We start from the raw sequence: 23,396 nt of genomic DNA, 5'->3' as shown, positions 1-23,396 counted from the left end.
GGCATTAGAGTTCTAACCATAATCTGACCGTTTCATGTACTGACTTATATTTTTACATTTTACTTAAACTGAACTTCAATTCTCACGTAGCTATGGCAGAATTTGAACTCGTGTTCTCCTAATTTTTTGGTTAGTAAAAGAGTTATGGAATTGAAATGCCCTGACTGCATTTGTAAAGTTATTCCACAGCCTATAACCCTGTACAAAAATAACAAAATAAACATTGAAGGAATGGCAGAGGGTGTCACGTCTGTGAAGTTTCATAGGCGTTAACCTAACCTTAATGTGCACAAGGTACCAACAATTACAGCACAAGGAAAGTCGGGAAGATTGGTGGAGAATAGTCAATCAGGCCAAATAATGGAAGCCGCAAGATACAGCTAACAAAAGCTGATGATTGCTAATCCTTATGCACATCAACAACTGATAATTTGACCTACTACTTGTATAATTTCTGCTGCCAGGTTACTTATAAATCCATTTTGAGAACGATTTGTACGGATTATGAAATCAGGATGCCATAAAGCATTTTGCATCTAATTAAATACTATTTGAAGTATAATCAGTGCAACATTGGAAAGACAGCCGCCAAAATACGTGCTGCAAGATGATTAATGGAGCAATAAATATATTAATGACCAGATCATCTGGAAGGTTTGTCGAACAGTGCAGTTAGGCACCTAGGCAGAATGTCAGCCTTTAATACATTCAGGGTGGCCTGAAGAGCAAAGCAAACATGTAACTTTCTGATTTAGATTCTGGAGCAACAGTGGCTCACGGTTAATATGGTGGCCATATCTTGCTTGCCAAAAATACCCACAAGACCTTCTAAACAATGCAAGACAGCGTTAACTGCGAATTTGTGCTGTTTATCTGCTCGGAACACAATGTTCTCCTCAGAAAATTGAGCAAGAATATCTGATCTCATAGAAATGCACCAAATTCGACTGAGGCCTAGCAGAGTCAATGTGTCCCCTGACAGCGTTCTCCAATAATCTCCAGCAGAATCCAAATAATGATGGAGATCAGAAGAAACTTCTTCATCTGGCGGACATCCTCGGAATTCTCAACCCTTGTGCAGGCTGTCATTTAGTATATTCAAGGGAGGTTGGAACAATGTTTTTAGTAATTCCACATTTCCTCTGTGCTGCTGTCACACACAAACCACTTATAAGGTGATTGCCACCCATGGAACTATTGGCTACAAATGTTAATCTACAGAGACCAAAGGAGGCTAGTGAACACATGTCTACCACTGAGGCAACAACCGGACATAGTACACAACATACAGCCCACAAAATGATTGACCCAAACGCAGGCAAATGGGACTAATTTCGAGGGGCATCTTGGTCGGCGGGGCTTTCTTTGTGCTATGTGATTCTGAGCTCTTCAGATCATCAGTCATTCATCCCTGCCGAACAACTACACAGCACTAACACCTAACACTGAGGCTTCTGTAGCTTCTTCGCTGTTTTCAGGAGAGAGTTAGATTTAGCTCTTAGGGCTAAAGGAATCAAGGGATATGGGGGGAAAAGCAGGAACGGGGCACTGATTTTGGATGATCAGCCATGATCATATTGAATGGTGGTGCTGACTCGAAGGGCCGAATGGCCTACTCCTGCACCTATTTTTCTCTGTTTATCTCTTCTCCAAATGTAATTTTAAAACATGGGACTGGTACGGTATAAATCCAGACAAGGTGAAGTGAGCCATAGCAACTCCTCCCAGTTATAATACTTTTCATTATGCTCTTTTAAATGGTCATGTTTTCTTTGTTAAACCCTTCTCAGCATTAGTGCATGCTTCTAGTGTTTTGTGCATATTTTAACCTAAATCTCAAATATATCCTTCATCTCCATCTCAAGAGTGACTGAATTGGTGTCTGGAAATTCATTCATCTGTCAGAGTGAGTATTGGTTTTATTCACTACTGTAATAATTTATGAAACTAAGTGGATTATCAATGTCTGTTACTCATCATCACATTAAGGTTGGTTGATTTGATTCCAGTAGATTAATTCAACACTTCTTTTGACTGGCAATTTTAATATATTTAAAGAAAGGCTAAGTCTCGGGCTAGCGGAGAATATGTTTTCTATTAAAATGGTCGTCTTAGCCTAAGCAGCACTTGAATGGTTTCAAATCTAAACTAAAGCATTAATTTGCTACTGTAGTGTAGCCACACTGCATACATAAGAAAATGATCACAGAAATATCACTGGAATTGCAGAAAGGGAAACTTTACTCAAGGGTCTAGATGCTGATGCTCAGATTGGCTTTGTTCATTTTCTAAGAAGGGAAGGGAAAAAATAAAATAAATACGATTTGCCTTCATGAAAAGTGGCTTGATTAAAATTTAATTCAGTGAACTGTCCTTTCTTTGAGTAGATGATTTAAGTTGATCTTCAGATCTTTTCTCAGCCAGTTTAGTTTAGTTACATCACGGAAACAGCCCCTGCGGCCCACTGAGTCCACACCGACCAGTGATCCCTGCACATTAACACTACCCTACACACACTAGGGGCAATTTTACATTCATACCAAGCCAATTAACCTGCAAACCTGTACGTCTTTGGAGTGTGGGAGGAAACCAAAGGTCTTGGAGAAAACCCACGCAGGTCATGGGCAAACGTACAAACTCCGTACAGACAAACACCCATAGTTAGGATCGAACCCGGGTCTCTGTCGCTGTAAGGAAGTACCTCTACTGCCTTACCACTGTGCCATTTAGTCTGAACCTCCATCCAGTATTCCCTCTCACTGGCTCCTGCACAGACAAGATCCTGGGGACATGTGATATTTTGCAAGTTTCCTATCCACATGCTATAATTTAATTCCAATTTTCCAAAAGGTATTGGCATTTTTAAATATTGGAGAGGGCAGTCTTAACCTCGTCAGGATGGGATGGGGCTGGGAGACAAAATAGTAAAATTTCAATCCCAACATCCAAAACTGACAAAAACACATTGCATCTGGTGTCACTGTGGCAGGTTTGGATGGGACAAAGAGCCCATTTGGGGGAGAGAGTTATCCATTGTTATGCTTGGTAATCATGTGCTGTTCCTTAGATTTTGGCAACTATTTAACAGTAGCAGCTGTGAGCTGGGTTTCCCAGAGCTGGGGAGTGTTTACAATTTGAAGGACACTAAGGCTGCGCCTTGTTGGATGAAGGTCTTGTCCAATATTGTTTGTGGACCCAAGGGACAATGAGAGCACCACATGCCCCTTTGAGGTCCTATTGCAAACTGTCGCCTGAATCGCTGGTGTCCCTTCTCCAACTCTCCCCGTAATCCTCCTGCCTCCGCAATGAACCTTCCACCCACAAATCAGCACCCTCTCTACCCCCCCACCCCAAAACCAACACCTCTCAGCAATTTGTGCCTCGCACTCTCCCACCTACTGCTCTTCCCTTCCCAGCTCTTCTACCAGAGAGCATTATTGCTACCCTCTCCAACACACACCACTCCTGGCTAAGATGATTTCCCTCCCCCTGTTGTCAGCACTGCCCCCTTGCGATTTCTTTCCTCCCACCATCACATTGCCAATTCCTGACAATCTGTTTCATCATCTGTCTCACCGACCACTCCCCGAACAGCTGATCAGTCTTCTTCCTCAGCCACCATTCACTCACCCACCCCTCCTGCCAACTCTCTCTCTCCCCAACTCCCAAAGAATTTATTTCTTTAGTCTACTCTCATAAAGACTTCTCTCTCAGCCCAGCATTAACCCTGTGTCTGAGACCTGACCCCAGCTCTGGACACCTCACCCCGCCAACCCTAATGATCGTTCTCAAATCCAGGTCATCTCCACCTTCTCCCCACTGGACCTCTCCACATTCACCACATATCCACGCTCACCTCACTTAGCAATCTCCCTTGCCTCCTGTAATCCACTCCCATGTTACCAACATTGTTCCATAGAACAGTTCAGCACAGGAACTGACCCTTTGGCCCACGATGTCTGTGCCAATCATTCAAACTGACCTACGTATGGTCTATATCCCTCCATTCTTTGCCTGTTCATGTGACTGTCTAAATGCCAATCTGCCTTGTGGTCGCCACCCCATCACTACATCCCCCTTCCCCATGGACACAGGCACCACCAGGAACCTCTGCTCATTCTAAACTCAGTGAGGAAATGCTTACCTTGTATACCTTAGATATGAGGTATGAAATTCAAGCAATTTCACTGTGACGTCACATGTGGCAATAAAGCATTCATTCATTCATTCATTCATTCATTCATTCATTCATTCATTCATTCAGTCATTAATTAATTAATTCATTCATTCATTCATTCATACATACACATGGCTGAGAGTTGTGGTAAGTTGGTTGGTAGGCCGAGTTATGAAAACTACTGGGAAGGTGATCCCAGTTTCTCAAAAAGATGCTTGGTTTATGCGGCCTGAGGTATTTTGTTCTAATTCTATGACATCTTCTGTTGTTTTGATACAGGAAACTACACTGTACCAGAAACTACATCCACATGAACCTGTTTGTGTCCTTCATCCTGAAAGCCATTGCTGTGTTGATAAAGGATGTGGTGCTGTTTGACAGCGACTCCGACCAGTGCACGCTCTCCACGGTAAGCGGATGCTCACTGTGGTCCCTGGCACAGCCACCGTCACCATGAACGGAGACCTCTCCTTCCTTCAATCTTTTCCTGTCTTCCTGTCACCTACTTGGCTATTTCATGACATTCCAACAGTGACCACAATTTACCAGTGCTGCTTCTGTTAAAATGCTTTTCCTTAACCATCGAAAGTTATCAGCTATTTTTGTAGTGCTCTGCATTTTACAATGATGATAAAGATAACATTGGCACAAAGTCTAGCTCCTCAGAACGCAGTATGTGTCATTGACAGTGGTGTTCCATTGTAGGTCAGTGTCATCCTTCTAATGTTAGTTATTTATTACTTATCTGATGCAAGTCCTAGTATTCCACACTGTCCTTTCTACCCCCTTTATCTCTCCACACATGCGATTACGCCAACCCTCTTTGTTCTTCTCAGGCCCTTTGTTGGTCTCTATGCAGCCCTGCTTCTTTCCTCTGGTTCTGAGGTTTTTGCTTTTTCTGCTGGTATATGTTGACCTTTAATTCCCAATGCCAATTTGATGATCCTGCAAATGAGTGTTGTTTCAGTTTCTGGAGCCTTAAGGGGCTGTCCCATTGCGACGACCTAGGTGGTGAGTTTAGAAGAGTTTAGGAGAGTTTGAAAAAATGTCAGGTTGAAGACCTCCTTCGACCATGTAGTAGACTAGCTTCGACTAGCTTCGGGAAAATTGGACACCGAATAGTGGAGAGTGAAGACGACCTCCTTCGATCTCCTTCGACTACTATCTACGACTACCTTCGACTACCCTCGATTACCTACGAATAACTACTTGCCGACCGACTACGACCTACTTCGACTAAACCTACGAGTAAAAAAAGTATCGATTTTTTCCATGGTGACCTTTTTACTGCTCGCGAGCATTTTTCAGCATGTTGAAAAATACGCCGCAACCTAGCTGAGGCCTCGGGTACACAGGGACTACTCTCGAGCATGAAGGAGAGTTACAAAGACCTCCTAGGACCTCGAGTCGACCATTCTGCGAGTATGAATCGAGGGCAAACTCGTCTGAACTCGTGGATTAGGTCGCTGCTGTGGGACAGCCCCTTTAGTTGTCATACACCTCCCATCCTTTTCCATGGGTAATGTAATAGTTTATTGAATACACCTTCCATATTCACTTGCTTCAGTACAAGGTATTTATTCAAGCCATCATCAATGCTTTGTCATCTATAACATCTATGTCCTTCCATTCATCTTCTGATGGAAGGCCCTGCCTGGTGTCAACTATTTTTCCAATAATATTTTCAAACTCAGTCCAAGACAGTTCCTTTGTTACATTTATCATGTTGTTGACTTCTTACAATACCAGTACAAATGGTATGTGGTCCTGTTGATTTTTGATATTCACATATTTTCTGGTGAATATAACTTATTTTGCTACCACAGCCTCTGCTGTTTCTTTCTACTATAATGTACCCTTTAATGTAACTGAACTATCTTTACATTATACCACTTTCATGCAACCAGGCCATGATGCAACACGTCAGTTTTGGTTAGGTATTCGCGCATTTCTGGAAGAAGTTAGAGCTTTCCAAGGCTTATGTTCATCAGGACCACTCTGTAAAAACATAACCCATGTCTTAAATTGCAGAGCCAAGGAGACCATATCTTATAAATGAGCTGAGTGCCAAGTATATCAAAGACATGGAAATAGTTTAGTTTGTTGTTATTGTCACGTGTGGCGAGGTGGAGTGAAAAGCCGTTTTGTTGCGTGCTATCTATTCAGCGAAAAGACAATACATGATTACAATCAAATCGACCACAGTGTACAGATACAGGATAAAGGGAATAATGTTTAGTGCAAGATAAAGTCCAGCATAGCCGATTAAAGATAGTCCGAGGGTCTCCAAAGAGGTCTATGGTAGGCCAGGACCACACTCTAGTCGATGATTTGGTTGCCTGATAATAGCTGGAAAGAAACTCTTTCCTGAATCTGGAGGTATGTGTTTTCACACTTCTATACCTCTTGCCTGCTGGGATAGGGGAGAAGAGGGAGTGACCAGGGTGACATTCATCCTTGATTATGCTGGTGGCCTTGCCAAGGCAGCATGAAGTGTAGATGGAATCAATGGAACGGTTGTTGGTTTGTGTGATGGTCTGGGCTGCGTCCACAACTCTCTACAATTTCTTGCGGTCTTGGGTGGAGCTGTCCCCAAACCATGCTGTGATGTATCCAGATTATTTTGCAGCTGTAGAAGTTGGTGAGAGTTTTTGGGGACATGGGATGGAGAATGGGCAAGATCTAAGGCAGAAACTAATACCAGATTCTTCATTTCCAGCCATCGTGCAAGGCTGCCATCACCTTCTTCGAGTTCAGTATCACCGCAAACTTCTTCTGGCTGTTGGCAGAAGGCATCTACCTTCACACGCTCATCGTGGTCTTCTTCACCGAGAGGAAGTATTTTTGGTGGTACATCGTGACGGCTTGGGGTGAGGCATTTTTCATTCATACTTTACAGTTACCTGCAAGCTTTCAGGTTTCCACCTTTTGTAAGACCTCCTAAATGGTCAACCACCTTCTCGAATCATTGTTGCCTCGATGATAAAGGATCATCCATTTCCCTCTCATAAAGATTCTCAGTCTCATGCTTTTGACTATGAAGAAAGATTTTGCACTGTTAGGAAAATCACAGCCTAACTTTCAAAGGTTTTTCTCAATGCAATTGGTAATTCTATTTATGTCCCTATAGGTGTCCCACTATTGATCACGGTTAGCTGGACTCTTGCTATGATGTGTAACCATGACTTTGGGTAAGAACAAATATGTTTGTTTGTTTGTTAAATAGAGCAGTATGAATGGCTTATTCCTGATTGATTCTCACTAATTTTGGTTATAAATGCATGCGCCTATCTCTAGTCTCTCATCTTTATTGATGAGCATAGATGGTTAGGATGTTGAGCATTGGCTAACTGTTTGGCAAATGAAGGTGTTAAAACAAAACTGGATCCTGGCGACAAACTGATTGCTCCACATGCACACATGCAAAAGCAGATGCATGCTTTTAAAAGAGTGACACTGAAAGTTCAAGGTATGCATATTACTGTTAGAGTGAAAGGGAAGAACCCTGTATCACAAGAGAAATTGAGACTCTGGTCAGGAAAAAGAAGGAGGCACCACTTAGGTATGGGCAGTTGAGATTACGCGTTCCTCTGGAGGAATTTAGGATTGAGGAGCAGACATACAAAGGAAATCAGCAGGGCAAAAAGAGAGCTTGAGATAGCCCTGACAGATTTAGGAGAATTCAAAGACATTGTATAAGTATATTAAGGGAAAAATGGAACTAGAGAAAGAATAGGGCCCCCCAGAAACCAAGGTAGTCATCTGTGTGTGGAGCCACGGGAAAGGGGCAGGTCCTCAGTGTGTTTTTCACCTTTTTTTAATGTGGAGAAAGACATGAAGACTAGGAAACTTGGGATTGCCAATAGAGATGTCTTAAGGCCAGTCCATATTGCAGTCGATAAGGTGCTGGATGTCCTACGATGTATGAGGTAGATAAATATTCTGGGCTGATCAGGAGTTTCCAAGGACAATGTGGGAAGCTAGAGAAGAAATTGTAGAAGTTTTCGCTGAGATACATGAATCATTGTTAGAAAAGGGTGGGGTGCCAGGAGACTGGAAGTTAATATAGTGCCTCTATTTAAGAAGGACTGTAAAGGTCCTAGCATATGTATGGTAGGAAAGTTATTGGAGAGGATTCTGAGGGATAAGATATCCATGCATTTGGAAAGACAGGGGTTTATCAGGGATAGTCGGCATAATTTTGTGCGTGAGAGATCGTGTCTCATGAATTTGATTTTTTTTGAAGAAGTAACCAAGAAGGTTGATGAGGGCAAGGCCTTTGAATAGATTCCACATGCAAGGCTGCTTTGGAAGGTTAGATCACTTGGAATTCAGGAATGTCTAGGACTACGAGTACATGGTACCCTGGAAGTGCCATCACAAGTAGATGGGGTGGTGAAGATAGCTTTTCGTACCTTGGCCTTCATCATTCTGTAAATTGAATAAAGTTGGACCATTATGTTATAGTTGTACAAGATATAGGTGAGGCCACACTTGAAGTATTGTGTTCAGGTTTAGTCACGCTGATATAGGAAAGGTGCCATTAAACTGGAAAGAATGCAGAGAAGATTTACAAGGAAGTTGCCAGAACTTGAGGGCCTGAGCTATAGGAAGAGGTTGAGCAGGCAAGGACTTTATTCCTTGGAACGCAGGAGATTGATTTTTATAGAGGTGTTTAAAATCACGAGGGGAATATATGGTAGATGTGCGGCGTCTTTTTCCGAGGGTAAGGAATCAAGATCTAGAACAGAGGGATTTAATAGGAAACTGAGGGGTAACCTTTTCACAGAGAGAGTGATGGGTATGTGGAACGATCTGCTAGAGGAAGTAGTTGAGGCAGGTACAATAACAATATTTAAGTTACACTTGTACAGGTATATGGATAGGAATGGTTTAGGGGGAAATGCAGGCCAATGGGACTAACTTATTGGAGTAGATGAGTTGGTCCAAAGGGCCTGTTTCCCGAAGGTACAGAATGTCGCAATGACACCATGATTCACTCAAGACCACAAATATTGCTGTCTGTGTGCTCACCTGCACAAGACTCACTCACTCACTCACTCATTCACTCTTCTCTGGATGGAGAAGAGCATCAGGACCCCGGTTATCTATTTTCACTCATAGACCATGTGAAGTCAATTAAAAACACTGTTTTCTGAGATTGATTCTCTCAGCCACTTCAAGAAATGTATTGTTCATTTCCATTAGATGCTGGGATTCAATTGACTCTCCATACTTTTGGATCATCAAGGCTCCGATTTCACTGACTATATTAGTGAGTATTTGTTCTTTGTTTCTGAGGTGAAACTGTCACTGTCATGTGTCAGGGTAATATATCCATTTCAGTATCGATTTAGTTACACACCCCAGACTTCACACTGCCTTTGGCTGCCAAGGAAGGCAGGACATTTTCTTGCCTTCCAGCTGCACCACACTCAACAGGCTTGATTTCTCATCCCCGCAGAACACAGTGTCTCGGAGAGTCAATTGTACTATACTGTTTTTTGACGCTCTTTAGTGAAGTGAACCAGAGACCATTTCTGGACTGTTTCACTCCAAACACTCAACTGGGCACTAGTCACCCTTATGCCCAATATATTTTTGAATCAGAGAGTATAGGTTGAAGTCATTGCCCATGGAACGTTCCTTCTGAATCAATGCAGGCAAATATATACCAAGATGACTAGGAACATATACATCCATGGGATAACACAGTGGCACCCTGGGCCATTAATTGGGTAAGTTCCAATACCGAATTGCACCCCTCTGCACCACCTCAGCCCAATACCACTCCACGACACTAAGTGCTTTGCCATCTGCTTTCCTCTCTGCCATGCAACCCAAGCCCAGTGGCGCAGCAGTAGAGTTGCTGAATAAGAGCTCCAGAGATCTAGGTTCGATCCAGACTATGGGTGCTGTCTGTACAAAGTTTGTACATTCTCCCTGTGATCACGTAGGTTTTTTCCGGGTGCTCCGGTCTCCTACCACACTCCAAAGGTGCACAGGTATGTAGGTTAATTGGCTTCTGTAAATTGTAAATTATCCCGAGTGTATAGGATAGTGCTAGTGCACGGGGTGGTTTAGTTTTAGAGATATAGCCTGGAAGCAGGCCTTTCAGCCCATCGAGCCAGCACCGACCTATGAAAACCCGTACACTAATTCTACTCTACACACTAGGGACTATTTACAGAAGCTAAGGGTGATCACTGGTCAGCGTAGACTCGGGCCGAACGGCCTGTTTCCATGCTGTATCTCTAAAGTCTAAAACCCAATTGCATGTACTAACGGCATGCCCCCCTCTCTCCACCCTTACCCCCCTCACCATTCCTAACGGAGGAGTCATCGGCACAGGTAATCGATGCCTCTCCGTTGAGCCATCCATCCATCCTTCACTACCATTCCCTATTTCTTCTCAATGAATCCTCTCCCCTGCCACCTGTCCATCTATCAGAGAGTCATAGAAACATAGAAAATAGGTGCAGGAGTAGGCCATTCGGCCCTTCGAGCCTGCACCACCATTCAATATGATCATGGCTGATCATCCAACTCAGTATCCCATCCCTGCCTTCTCTCCATACCTCCTGATCCCTTTAGCCACAAGGGCCACATCTAACTCCCTCTTAAATATAGCCAATGAACTGGCCTCAACTACCTTCTATGGCAGAGAATTCCACAGATTCACCACTCTCTGTGTAAAAAATGATTTTCTCATCTAGGTCCTAAAATACTTCCCTCTGATCCTTAAACTGTGACCCCTAGTTCTCGACTTCCCCAACATCGGGAATAATCTTCCTGCATCTAGCCTGTCCAACCCCTTAAAAATGTTGTACGTTTCTATAAGATCCCCCCTCAATCTTCTAAATTCTACATCCCTGCCCAGACCATCCATCACAGGGTCCTGATCCCCAACGCTTTTGAATAGACTTGAATTTTTAGCTACAGGTACATTTCAATTACTTTCTCTCAAACTAGCCAACTCTTAGACAAATTCCAGTCACTTGTTTTTTTTTCCTATTTACAGGACACCGTGAAAATCACTGAGCTGTGATGTGTTCCTTTTATTTAGGTGAACTTTATTCTCTTCATCTCCATCATACAAATCCTGATCCAGAAAGTATATTCATCAGACAGCAGAGGAAGCGAGTACAGGCAGTACATGTAAGTACAGAATACGTGTGGTGGCACAGTGGCGCAACAGTGGAGCACTGGATTCCATCCTGACTATGGGTGCTGTCTGCACAGAGTTTGTGCATTCTCCCTGTGACCATGTGGATTTTATCTAGGTGCTCTGGTTTTCTCCCACATTCTAAAGACGTGCAGATTTGTAGATTAATTAGCTTCTGTAAAGTGCCCATGTGCAGGGTGCGGAAGTGGGATAGCATAGAAGTGTATGGGTGGACGATGGGCTGAATGGCCTGTATCTCTGAACTAAACATATCCTAGAACACACAGTGCAGCAGGAAATCCCATCGTCCCCAAAATGCCCTGCCTTTTTTATCTCCATTAGTCAGTGATCCCCAAAGAACATTTTATGAATCCATTCTTCCAGTTCTCAAAGGGTTTTTCAAAACACTGATCCTACTAAGCCAGAGAACAAGAGGTAAATGCTCTCAAGATTCCAGCATAAAGCAATCTAAAGGTGGGTCATATTTGGACACTACCATCCTACTGCATATTTCTCCTTCCATTTAAATTAATCCTTTTTGAAACCATTAGGAGCAATCCGTACCACCCTTAGTCCAAGAAAATGCACTGACTGGATGGTCCTCAAGAAGAGATAGAGGTAAACATACAAGGAATTTGATTTGCCAACAGTCATACAAGATACATAACCATAAAAAAAATTAAACATAGACTTAAACAGCCACTACAGCGGAGTGTGAGAATCCCCAGGGCACACAGCATAAGCGGAGATCCACAGCCATCAGTTCAATGTCCGGGCCACACACGCGCTCCTTCACTGTGATGTGACCAGAGTTGTACCGACCACCATTACTCCCTCTGCAGTCCCAGTCTGCCCGAACAGTTAGAAAGCCATCCACACTCGCACTAAACTCTGGGATGTCCTCATAGAGCCATGTCCCCGCACAACACCGAGATCACTGCACTCCCTCCGATTACTAACCAGCGCAGGCAGCACGTCCATCTTGTTTTTTCGGCGAACTCACATTCCCCATTGTGATGGAAGGCAAATAACATACCATCTTTCCCCCGTTTCCCCCGCGGTCGGGCCGATCGAAACTTCCGCCGTCAGGGCGGTCGAATCTCCTGCAGTCGATGATCAAAGCTCCTGCATCGGGGCGGTCGAAGTTCCTGCGGTTGGAGCTCCCGCAGTCGATCCCTAACAAAGGGACCGCCAGCTCCACGATGTTAAAGCCGCAGTGCAGACGGAGATGCGATGAAAAAGTCACAGCTCCTTCGAGGAAAGAGATAAAAAAGGTTTCCCCAACCCCCACATAATACAAAAACTAAAAGTACACAAAAAACATACAAGCAAACACAGACCAAAACAGCAAAAGAAGAAAAAGACGAGACAGGCTGTTGGCGAGGCTGCGTTGTACGGCTCCACCCGATGACCAAAGACATCAATCAAAGACATAGTAATACAACCAAAGACATAGTCCATAGAACACCATAGTTGCTCAAGTTAGTTCAAGAGCCTGATGGTTGCAGGCAAGAAGCTGTTCAGGCTCCCACACCTCCCTATGACAAAGTGACAATATGAGAACTTGTCCAGTGTGGATCTTTGATGATATTGGCTATCTTTTTGAAGGCAGAGCCTCCTACAGATCCCTTGAATGGTGGGGAAGTCATTATCAATGAGTCCCTGTAGTTTTTACGTTCCTGGGAATGTGAATTGCCAAACCAGGTTGTTATGCAATCAGTCGGCATGTTGTCCACCATGCACCTGCAGAAGTTCAATAGGGTATTCATCAACCGACCTGGTCTCCTCAATCTTCAAAGGAAATAAAGCTCTACTTTGTGGTTGCATCAAAGTGCTAGACCCGTTAGATCTTCAGAGATATCCACACCCGGGAACTTGGTTGTTAACTCTCTCCACCATCATCATTATCAAGATGAAGACAAGTTTGTGGATCTGTGGCTTGCCCTTTCTGGTCAACAATCAACTCCTTGGTCTTGCTATCATTAAGAGCAAGATTGTTTGTCTGGTAACATTCAGTCAGATTTTCAATCTCCCTCTGTACTTGGACGTATCAGGGGGGTAAAGACAGGTGTAGTGGCTGAAACTGACACAAAGCGTGGGTTCAGGAAGGCAATGTGGTTGATGTAATGGAATGAGGAGAGCTCAGAGGATGAGCAGAGGGAGTATGGTTGTGGGTATTGTTGGGGTTGAGGTAGGATATGAGATCAGTGGAGAGTTGTTGTGTGTGGCAGGAGAAGAGCGCGGAGGCCTCTGTGCGGCATCGGGGACCTGAAGGCGGGGTGGGGGGGGGGGGGGGGGGAACAGAGGCCCACACACCGTGTCAGGAATGTACTCTTCCACTAGCTTTCCATGTGATAGTTGTCAAAATAGCCAAAGCTGACCAAGACCTCGTCTACCATTAAAATAGGTTTGGAGGGATATGGACCAAGTGCAGGCAAGTGGGACTACTGTAGTTGGGACATTGTTGGCCGGTGTGGGTGAGTTGGGCAGAAGAACCTGTTTCCACATTGCATGACTCTATGACTCTATTGCTAACACCCTTAGAAAGGAGATCCAAATTAGTGGGTTTAAGCTGCGATCTTTAATTTTAAATTTAACATTGGTGTTTGAAAAATACTAAAGATTCATTTCTGAAAGTTCGTGTTCCAATTAATCAAGTTCAGAACATGGAAGAGTTTCTTTATTCACGTTAATTAGTTTCTTAAACAAATTAATAATTTTCTAAAACTGTTCTTCCTTTTCTTTTTTTTAAAGGAGGCTTGCAAAATCTACTTTGCTTCTCATACCACTATTTGGAGTCAACTACATAGTCTTTGTCTTTGTCCCTGATCATCTGAACGTCTACTTCCGGCTGGTATTTGACCTTGCCTTGGGATCTTTCCAGGTGGGTAATCTGGCTTTCATGAATGAAAGGTATCTCTAAAGAGAAGCTATTAATGAATGCAACTTTAGCCAAAGGTGCTATGGCATGAAACACAGAAACACGTGGACCATTCTGCCCGTGACCCTATTCCGCTAGAGAATGAAATTGTGGCTAATGTCTACCGAACTGTATTAGCTACCACTGCTCCATATCCTCGATACTCTTTGAAACTAAAGTGTTAAACTTAAACCCTCCAAATGAATTCAAATGAATTTAAAAAAACATTGTTTGAGAAGGTAACATGCCTTCAGAAACTGGTGTTGATAACAACACGTTCAAGAAATTAGTTTGGTAATCTAAATCAACTGACACTGCAGCTTGAGTCTGCAGAATGCAAGGTGGCCATAATTTTACACAAAATTCTTCTTCTCCTTCTTCTCCTTCTTGCGTGTGGCATGCACAGCCTAAAGTTGTAGGACAACTTGTTCTATAAATGTGAGGTTATCCATTTTGGTGGCAAAAACAGGAAAGCAGACTATTATCTAAATGGTGGCCGACTAGGAAAAGGGGAGATGCAGCGAGACCTGGGTGTCATGGTACACCAGTCATTGAAAGTGGGCATGCAGGTGCAGCAGGCAGTGAAGAAAGCGAATGGTATGTTAGCTTTAATAGCAAAAGGATTTGAGTATAGGAGCAGGGAGGTTCTACTGCAGTTGTACAGGGTCTTGGTGAGACCACACCTGGAGTATTGCGTACAGTTTTGGTCTCCAAATCTGAGGAAGGACATTATTGCCATAGAGGGAGTGCAGAGAAGGTTCACCAGACTGATTCCTGGGATGTCAGGACTGTCTTATGAAGAAAGACTGGATAGACTTGGTTTATACTCTCTGGAATTTAGGAGATTGAGAGGGGATCTTATAGAAACTTACAAAATTCTTAAGGGGTTGGACAGGCTAGATGCAGGAAGATTGCTCCCGATGTTGGGGAAGTCCAGGACAAGGGGTCACAGCTTAAGGATAAGGGGGAAATCCTTTAAAACCGAGATGAGAAGAACTTTTTTCACACAGAGAGTGGTGAATCTCTGGAACTCCCTGCCACAGAGGGTAGTCGAGGCCAGTTCATTAGCTATATTTAAGAGGGAGTTAGATGTGGCCCTTGTGGCTAAGGGGATCAGAGGGTATGGAGAGAAGGCAGGTACGGGATACTGAGTTGGATGATCAGCCATGATCATATTGAATGGCGGTGCAGGCTCGAAAGGCCGAATGGCCTACTCCTGCACCTAATTTCTATGTTTCTATGTTTCTATTAGATTGTACACGCCGGGTTGATTGCATTCGTCAAAACAGGGCGGACCACGTGAAATGGACACGAATAAATATTGAGCAAGAATCTTTTCAGTTATTAAAGATGGGATAGCAGCACATTTTGAAAGTGGTGAAATCATTGGACAAAGTCAGCATGGATTTACAAAAGGTAAATCATGTCTGACGAATCTTATAGAATTCTTCGAGGATGTAACTAGTAGCGTGGATAGGGGAGAACCAGTGGATGTGGTGTATCTGGACTTCCAGAAGGCTTTCGACAAGGTCCCACATAAGAGATTAGTATACAAACTTAAAGCACACGGCATTGGGGGTTCAGTATTGATGTGGATAGAGAACTGGCTGGCAAACAGGAAGCAAAGAGTAGGAGTAAACGGGTCCTTTTCACAATGGCAGGCAGTGACTAGTGGGGTACCGCAAGGCTCAGTGCTGGGACCCCAGCTATTTACAATATATATTAATGATCTGGATGAGGGAATTGAAGGCAATATCTCCAAGTTTGCGGATGACACTAAGCTAGGGGGCAGGGTTAGCTGTGAGGAGGATGCTAGGAGACTGCAAGGTGACTTGGATAGGTTGGGTGAGTGGGCAAATGTTTGGCTGATGCAGTATAATGTGGATAAATGTGAGGTTATCCATTTTTGTGGCAAAAACAGGAAAGTAGACTATTATCTAAATGGTGGCCGACTAGGAAAAGGGGAGATGCAGCGAGACCTGGGTGTCATGGTACACCAGTCATTGAAGGTAGGCATGCAGGTGCAGCAGGCAGTGAAGAAAGCGAATGGTATGTTAGCTTTCATAGCAAAAGGATTTGAGTATAGGAGCAGGGAGGTTCTACTGCAGTTGTACAGGGTCTTGGTGAGACCACACCTGGAGTATTGCGTACAGTTTTGGTCTCCAAATCTGAGGAAGGACATTATTGCCATAGAGGGAGTGCAGAGAAGGCTCACCAGACTGATTCCTGGGATGTCAGGACTGTCTTATGAAGAAAGACTGGATAGACTTGGTTTATACTCTCTAGAATTTAGGAGATTGAGAGGGGATCTTATAGAAACTTACAACATTCTTAAGGGGTTGGACAGGCTAGATGCAGGAAGATTGCTCCCGATGTTGGGGAAGTCCAGGACAAGGGGTCACAGCTTAAGGATAAGGGGGAAATCCTTTAAAACCGAGATGAGAAGAACTTTTTTCACACAGAGAGTGGTGAATCTCTGGAACTCTCTGCCACAGAGGGTAGTCGAGGCCAGTTCATTGGCTATATTTAAGAGGGAGTTAGATGTGGCCCTTGTGGCTAAGGGGATCAGAGGGTATGGAGAGAAGGCAGGTACGGGATACTGAGTTGGATGATCAACCATGATCATATTGAATGGCGGTGCAGGCTCGAAGGGCCGAATGGCCTACTCCTGCACCTAATTTCTATGTTTCTATGTTTCTATGTAAGTTGTGATTGATATACAAAGGGTAGCGTTAACAACCATTTACAACTGAAACCAATTGGGAAAGATGTTAAGTGTGTAGGAAGGAACTGCAGATACTGGCTTAAACCGAAGTTAGACACAAAATGCTGGAGTAACTCAGCGGGACAAGTCTCTAGTCTGAAGACGCTAGTCTGAAGTAAGGTCTCGACCTGAAATGTTACCCATTCCTTCTCTCCAGAGATGATGCCACTAGTCTGATGAAGGGTCTCGACCCAACTCCTCACTCATTCCTTCTCTCCAGAGATGTTGCCTGTCCCGCTGAGTTACTCCAGCATTTTGTGTCTATCTTCGGGAGGGATGTTAAGTTTACCTGACGAATCAGCCCATTTTCACTGCCAGCTATTTGATCTGCTCTTCTGGACAGTCAATAGGAACATGCCAGGAGCCAACAGAGTCTTTCTTTAAATATGCAGATCGGGCTCCAGCTTAAATGGGACTGCTCCAGTGGGCACAGTGGAGTATTGTGGAAATAGTATGTGAACTGAAGAGATATCTAGAGTTCTGTTTGGCAGGAGCAGCAGGGAGAACATAATGATACAGGGTGCACAGAGAGCAGAGAGAAGAGATCTCATCCTTATTTTTGCCAATGATTGAACTTGCTATCTAAAACAAGATCATTTGAACCACATTACCATACATTAAACAACCACCTTGGCACAGTTAGTACAAAGTTCCGTTGCACATATTCGTAAGTTGGAACAGTGCTCAAAAGTAACGGAAGAGCAGCCTGAATTTCCAATCTGTGTGCAGGTGGCTTCCAAATCACAAGTAATTCAGCCTCCATCAGTCCACCAGCAACTCAATTCAACATGCATTCATTCAAGCAAAGGTTAATGTATCTAATTTTGTGCAGTGTGTAAACTTATTCTCTCTTCCCAGGGTTTCATCATTGCAATCCTGTACTGTTTCTTGAATGGAGAGGTAAGAGCAATCATGCTACACTGGGCATTGCAGTCAAATGTTCTATTAATATAGACTTTGCATGCAGGTTCAAGTAGTAACCTTGTAGGAACCAACCTACCTTTCAATATGGTGCCACATGACCCACACTGTATGGACCCAGTCTCTTGAACCCAGTCTGGTCAGTTCCAAATCCAAAATCAACATGGGAGTTTTTAGGATCAGGTAACAATCAATAGACCAGAAGTGGCCTTGCGAAACTCACCTGCAATACGAACTGTTCTTCACAGGGGTAACACATCTGAGTTAGTTTTGTCAGCTCCCAAATGCTGGGAATTCATGTTGCAGCTGAAGAAAACATTGGCTAAGCCACGCGTTGGAATATTGTGTGCAGTGTTGGTCACCAATGTGTCGCAGTGTTGCCAGTATTTAAGGGCTGTAGTTATGAGGGGAGGGTAGATGGGCGAGGATTATTCTCATTGGAGTGTGGGAGGCTCATTCTCGTCAACTCCCCCAGATTCTACTGACTAGCAAATGCACGAGAATTTTAAGACGTGGAGGGACCTGGAAAACCCAAAGGAAACTCGTGTTTTCATAGGGAAAAGTGCAAACCTCACACATAGAACCTCCATGGACACGATCGAACCCAGGATGTGGAGCTGTGAGGCAATAGCTCTATTGGCCCACACCAATGTGAAGCCCAATTTGTAATCTCTTACCTTCTTCACCAGATTACTCTGCCTATGTGACCAGAATTATGCAAAGACTTGTAAGCATCCTTAACTATATCTGCAGTGTTTGGCTAGCAGTCTCAGTAGTACCTGGCTGCAATAATGGCCCTTTTGATTTTTTCTGGACCTTTGCACCAGTGATGATGTATTCCCCAGAGGGTGTATTAAATCTAACCCGCCCTTGTCAAAACTTTCCATTGCAAACATTAGCAAATCCTAGAATCTTCATTCAGTATCTTTCTCTGTAGCACTAATATTGAGCAGGAAGAATAAGGAACTCTTATTCAATAATTCCAAGAAAGTATGAGCTGGACTTCATGCGATCACCCTCCTCCACCAACTCTTAGTTATATTCCCTTGAAGCCAATTTCCCACAGGAAATAACTTATCAGTGAATTTACCCTGGTAAGCATGTTTTGCAAGACTTATCGCTATACTTTGGTTGGCCGATTAATAAAGGTCAACGGTAGAGTTCCAGAATTCAGGGACTGGGTTTATTTTGCTGCATTGTACACCAGTGGCTTTGGCAGACCACACAGAATCTGCAAAGGTACTATCCACAAGTTTATCAAAGAAAACAATTAACAATTAAATTGGTAATTAGAGTATTTTTTATTAAAAGCAATCAATCATGTACTTTGAACCCAACATGAACACATTAAACCTTGAGAATTGAGAATACGTTATAGAGGATTTAGTGTAAATGTTTATTGAACTCTATTAATCAGACTCAGCAGCCATGGCATTTGCGTTCATCCCCTTGCGACATCTGGTCCACGGATTCCCTTGCTCAAGGACGTCTTGGCTGGGAATTATCCCAAATAATCTCCTTGTTTCTTTTCCTATTCCCCTCCAACCATTTCCGAACTACCGGTGCATTGTTAAATAAGATCATAAACAGGCATGACGATCATGTCTTATTGGTATTTCTAGATAAATTGTAAACACAAATTGAACGGAGAGATTTACATCACACGGTATTGCTTCTGTCCTCTCAGTGTGTTTTAATTTTACAAACTCATTTGAATTGGCTGCATTCAGCTCCCCTGAGTGTTTCTGTTAGTAGAGCATAAATACTCTTTTGTTTAATTAACCGCGCTTACCCTCAGCCTTTCTCTAACCCCCAGGTTATTGAAATATACTTCAAGATTATATCCTAATTCAAGGTGTTCTTTGAATCCATATTAGAACTATGTTTGAACCTAATTTAAACCTCAGAGCACAAGGAAAGGCCAGAGCACCAGGGCTGTGACATTCTCATCCCAGTGCCATTTAAAACTAAATGTTAAACTTGGGCTTAACCCCACTGGGACATCTTGAAACAGGCACTTGTCCTGCTGACAAGTTAAATACATGGGCCTTATGCAAGTTAAATATTGAGAATGATTTGGGTTTTACAGTGGTTTTTGAAGTTAATGATATAGCTCTGGAATCCTCCATGCCAATATGCACGGGGACACATGGACATATGCCGTGATGTCTTGCAGCTTTGTTTGGGTACACTTCCACAAACGTGGTTCTCATTAACATGATCAACATACCTATGGAGGAGTTACAAGGAATTGCAGATGCTGGAATCTTGAGCATAACACGAAGTGCTGGAGCAGGGGGAAGAAAGCCCCATCCATTTCTCTCCCTTACTGCAATCATCTGAAGGAGGGTTCAAACCTGAGACATCACCTATCCAGTCCCTCCACAGATGCTGCCTGTCCTGCTGAACTTCTCCAGCACTGTTCTTCATTGAAAGAGGAGCTGCTGTACGTGAGCAAGTCCCGGCTCCATGTGAATTGGCGGTGGGTGTGTTGCCCTTACCTACCCTTGCTACTGATCTCCATCGGGTCCCCCCCAAGCACGCCCACCAACACCATGATCGATCCCACCCACCTACCTCACCACCACCACTATTCAAACAAAGACCCTGCACCCAGTAGGCATCACAGCCACCCTAAGATCTGGGCCTTGGACTTCATCAGCAGCATTTGGCAATGGCATGCTCTCGTATAAAGCATGTTTTGTCCCACCACGTACCACACATTAGCGTCGAAGAATTGTTCCACCAACGTCCCCTAACTCGGACGCTAAAAGGTAGACAAGCAGATTACACAAGCAATATTGTCAATCAATTATCTTCCCGTTTCCCTTTACTAGACTGTTTAGTTTAAGTGTAGAGATACAGCGCGAAAACAGGCCCTTCGGCCAATCGAGCCCCTGCCGACCAACGATCCCCGCACACTAACATTATCCTACACACACTAGGGACAATTTACAGAAGCCAGTTAACCTACAAACTGAATGTCTTTGGCGTGTGGGAGGGAACCGGTGCACCCAGAGAAAACCCACGTGGTCACGGGGAGAACATCCAAACTCCATGCAGACAGCACCTGTGGTCAGGATCGAACCCGGGTCTCTGGCGCTGTAAGGCAGCAACTTCACCGCTGAGCCGCCCTTGTTGCACACATTGATTTTATAGAAACCTCCAATGTATAGGTGAATGAGCAATTGCCTTTACGAGCCCCCCTCTGAAGAGGACTTTGTGTTTGTGTCTGCAGGTGCAGCAGGAGCTCGGCCGGAAGTGGCGGCGGTGGTGCACACAGTGGTACCTCACAGCCAACTCAAGATACTGCTTCCCTTCCCTGGAGAATCACACCACAAAAGAGGGCACTCAGATATCAATGGTGTCCTGCTACAGCTCTCAAATCCAAGCTGCGAACAATGACCATGCTGACCTGCACCTTGCTTCTGTGCAGTGAAGTGCAAGTCAGGCACGGAGGGTAGTAACCAAACTTTGGCAATTCTAGGAGTGATTTTCTGAAACTTTAGCAAAGGCCACGGAAACTTTAAAATCAGACATGCAGTCATAAGTCCTAGGAGCAGAAAAGGGCTATTCGGCCCATCAAGTCTACTCCACCATTCAATCATGGCTGATCTATCATTCCCTCTCAACCCCATTCTCCTGCCTTGAATCTGTGAGTGTCAATCTCCGCATTAAAAATATCCACTGGCCTGGCCTCCACATTCGTATGTGGCAATGAATTCCACAGATTCACCTCCCTCTGACTAAAGAAATTCCTCCTCATCTCCTTCCTAAAGGTACGTCCTTAGGCAGTCATAGGCATGTTTGTGTGACATTGCAAGCCATCAGAAAATCAGCCTTAGAAGGCCATGGTAAAGGTTATTTAGATCGTTCAGTATTTTAATTAATCAATATATATTGCCATTCAAACTAAAGAAAATAATATAGCTTCACTCTTGACAAGAAATACCTGTCAAGTTCGTAAAGAATCACATGATTTTTCTCTGAGCATTTCGAGACCAAAATATTAGTGGCAGGAATGCTGCAGAAACAGAATTTCATGCTGGGTTGTATGTGTGAATCACCAAAATCAATACTTCGGTATTCTGCTCCCTGGATTTCGACGGAGTTGAATTGCAGAAGTGGAGTTCAACATGGAAAAGCTACCACACCATGGTGTGGGCAGCAGAAGGCAAACCTGTGCCTTGCAGGGTTTACAATAGGCTCTCGCTTTTTAAAAATAATCTTAATACCCAACTTCTCATCTGTCCATCAAGCATCACCGAGGAGCTGTTGTTTAGATGTTTGCAGTGCTTCTGTCCCTTGCCAAGTAGACAGGCTTAACCTCACAATCATTCATTGTGTGTGAAGTTTCTGTAATGTTTCTGGGAGGTAACAGGATGATGTATCAGTAAAAAAAAATGCATTTACTTTCTTGGCAGGTGTCTGGTTATTGGGCTCCACTAAAAACACGCATTCAAAGGCAAAGCAATCAATATCCCCACTGGAAATCTCATTTATCATTTGCAGCTGTGAATATGATTCCACAGAGTCTCCGATCACTGGAGCTCCATGAACCCCACCTTCAGATTCTACCAGTCATGGATTTATTCATGGAATTATACAATACAGAAAAAGACCCTTCAGCCCACCAAGTCAATACTGACCATTGTGCACCCAAACATGCTAACCCTACTTTATTCTCCCCATCTTCCTATCGATTAACAGGCATAATGGTAGAACTACTGCCTTACAGCGTCAGAGACCTGAGTTTGATCCTGACTATGGGTACTGTCTGTATGGAGTTTGTACGTTCTCCCTGTGGCCTGCGTGGGTTTTTTCCGAGATCTTTGCTTTCCTCCCACACTCCAAAGACGTACAGGTCTGTAGGTTACTTGGCTTGGTATAAAAATAAACTTGTCCGTCGCGTGCGTAGGGTAGTGTTAATGTGTAGGATTGCTGGTCGGTGCGGACTCGGAGGGCGTGTTTCCACACTGTATCTCTAAACTAAACTAAACCCCACCTTCAGATTCTACCAGTCACCTACAAACCATGGGCAATTTATAGTGGCTAATTAACCTACTAACCGGAGCACCTGGAGGAAACCCATGGTCACAGGGAGAACATGCAAACTCCACGTAGACAGCACCGGAGGTCAGGATTATTCCGGCTTGCTAGAGCAGTGAGGTGGCAGCTCTACCAGCTGCACCATTATTCTCGTGTTGGAAAGAACTGCAGACGCTGTTTAAATCGAAGGTAGACAAAACAAAATGCTGGAGTAAATCAGCGGGACAGGCAGCATCTCTGGAGAGAAGGAATGGGTGACGTTTCGGGTCGAGACTCTTCTTCAGACTGATGATTATTATTCAATCACCATTATTCTCCTCTGGTAATGCTGATCATCCAACTCAAAACGAGAGAGGCAGGCCTAGTGAAAAAGAGGAGCAGTGTAGGGGCAGAGTGGTGA

The 23,396-nt window shown here is 43.9% G+C and overlaps 1 protein-coding gene across 1 annotated transcript in view; it reads left to right on the top strand.

Annotated features, from left to right (window-relative positions):
* Positions 1-21,631, top strand: part of LOC116981924 (vasoactive intestinal polypeptide receptor-like) — a 61,008-nt gene extending 39,377 nt beyond the window's left edge. The window contains exons 6-13 of the mRNA XM_033035136.1: positions 4,457-4,586; positions 6,897-7,047; positions 7,308-7,368; positions 9,386-9,452; positions 11,244-11,335; positions 14,097-14,226; positions 17,885-17,926; positions 21,186-21,631. Of these exons, the coding sequence (XP_032891027.1) occupies positions 4,457-4,586; positions 6,897-7,047; positions 7,308-7,368; positions 9,386-9,452; positions 11,244-11,335; positions 14,097-14,226; positions 17,885-17,926; positions 21,186-21,386 (874 nt within the window). The 3' untranslated portion in view covers positions 21,387-21,631. The remainder of the gene's footprint in view (positions 1-4,456; positions 4,587-6,896; positions 7,048-7,307; positions 7,369-9,385; positions 9,453-11,243; positions 11,336-14,096; positions 14,227-17,884; positions 17,927-21,185) is intronic.
* The last annotated feature ends 1,765 nt before the right edge of the window (positions 21,632-23,396 follow it).

Source organism: Amblyraja radiata, chromosome 16 (assembly GCF_010909765.2).
Source record: "Amblyraja radiata isolate CabotCenter1 chromosome 16, sAmbRad1.1.pri, whole genome shotgun sequence".
NCBI lineage: Eukaryota > Metazoa > Chordata > Chondrichthyes > Rajiformes > Rajidae > Amblyraja > Amblyraja radiata.
The sequence above is the reverse complement of the archived record's forward strand: the minus strand, read 5'-3'. Positions and strand labels throughout refer to the sequence as shown.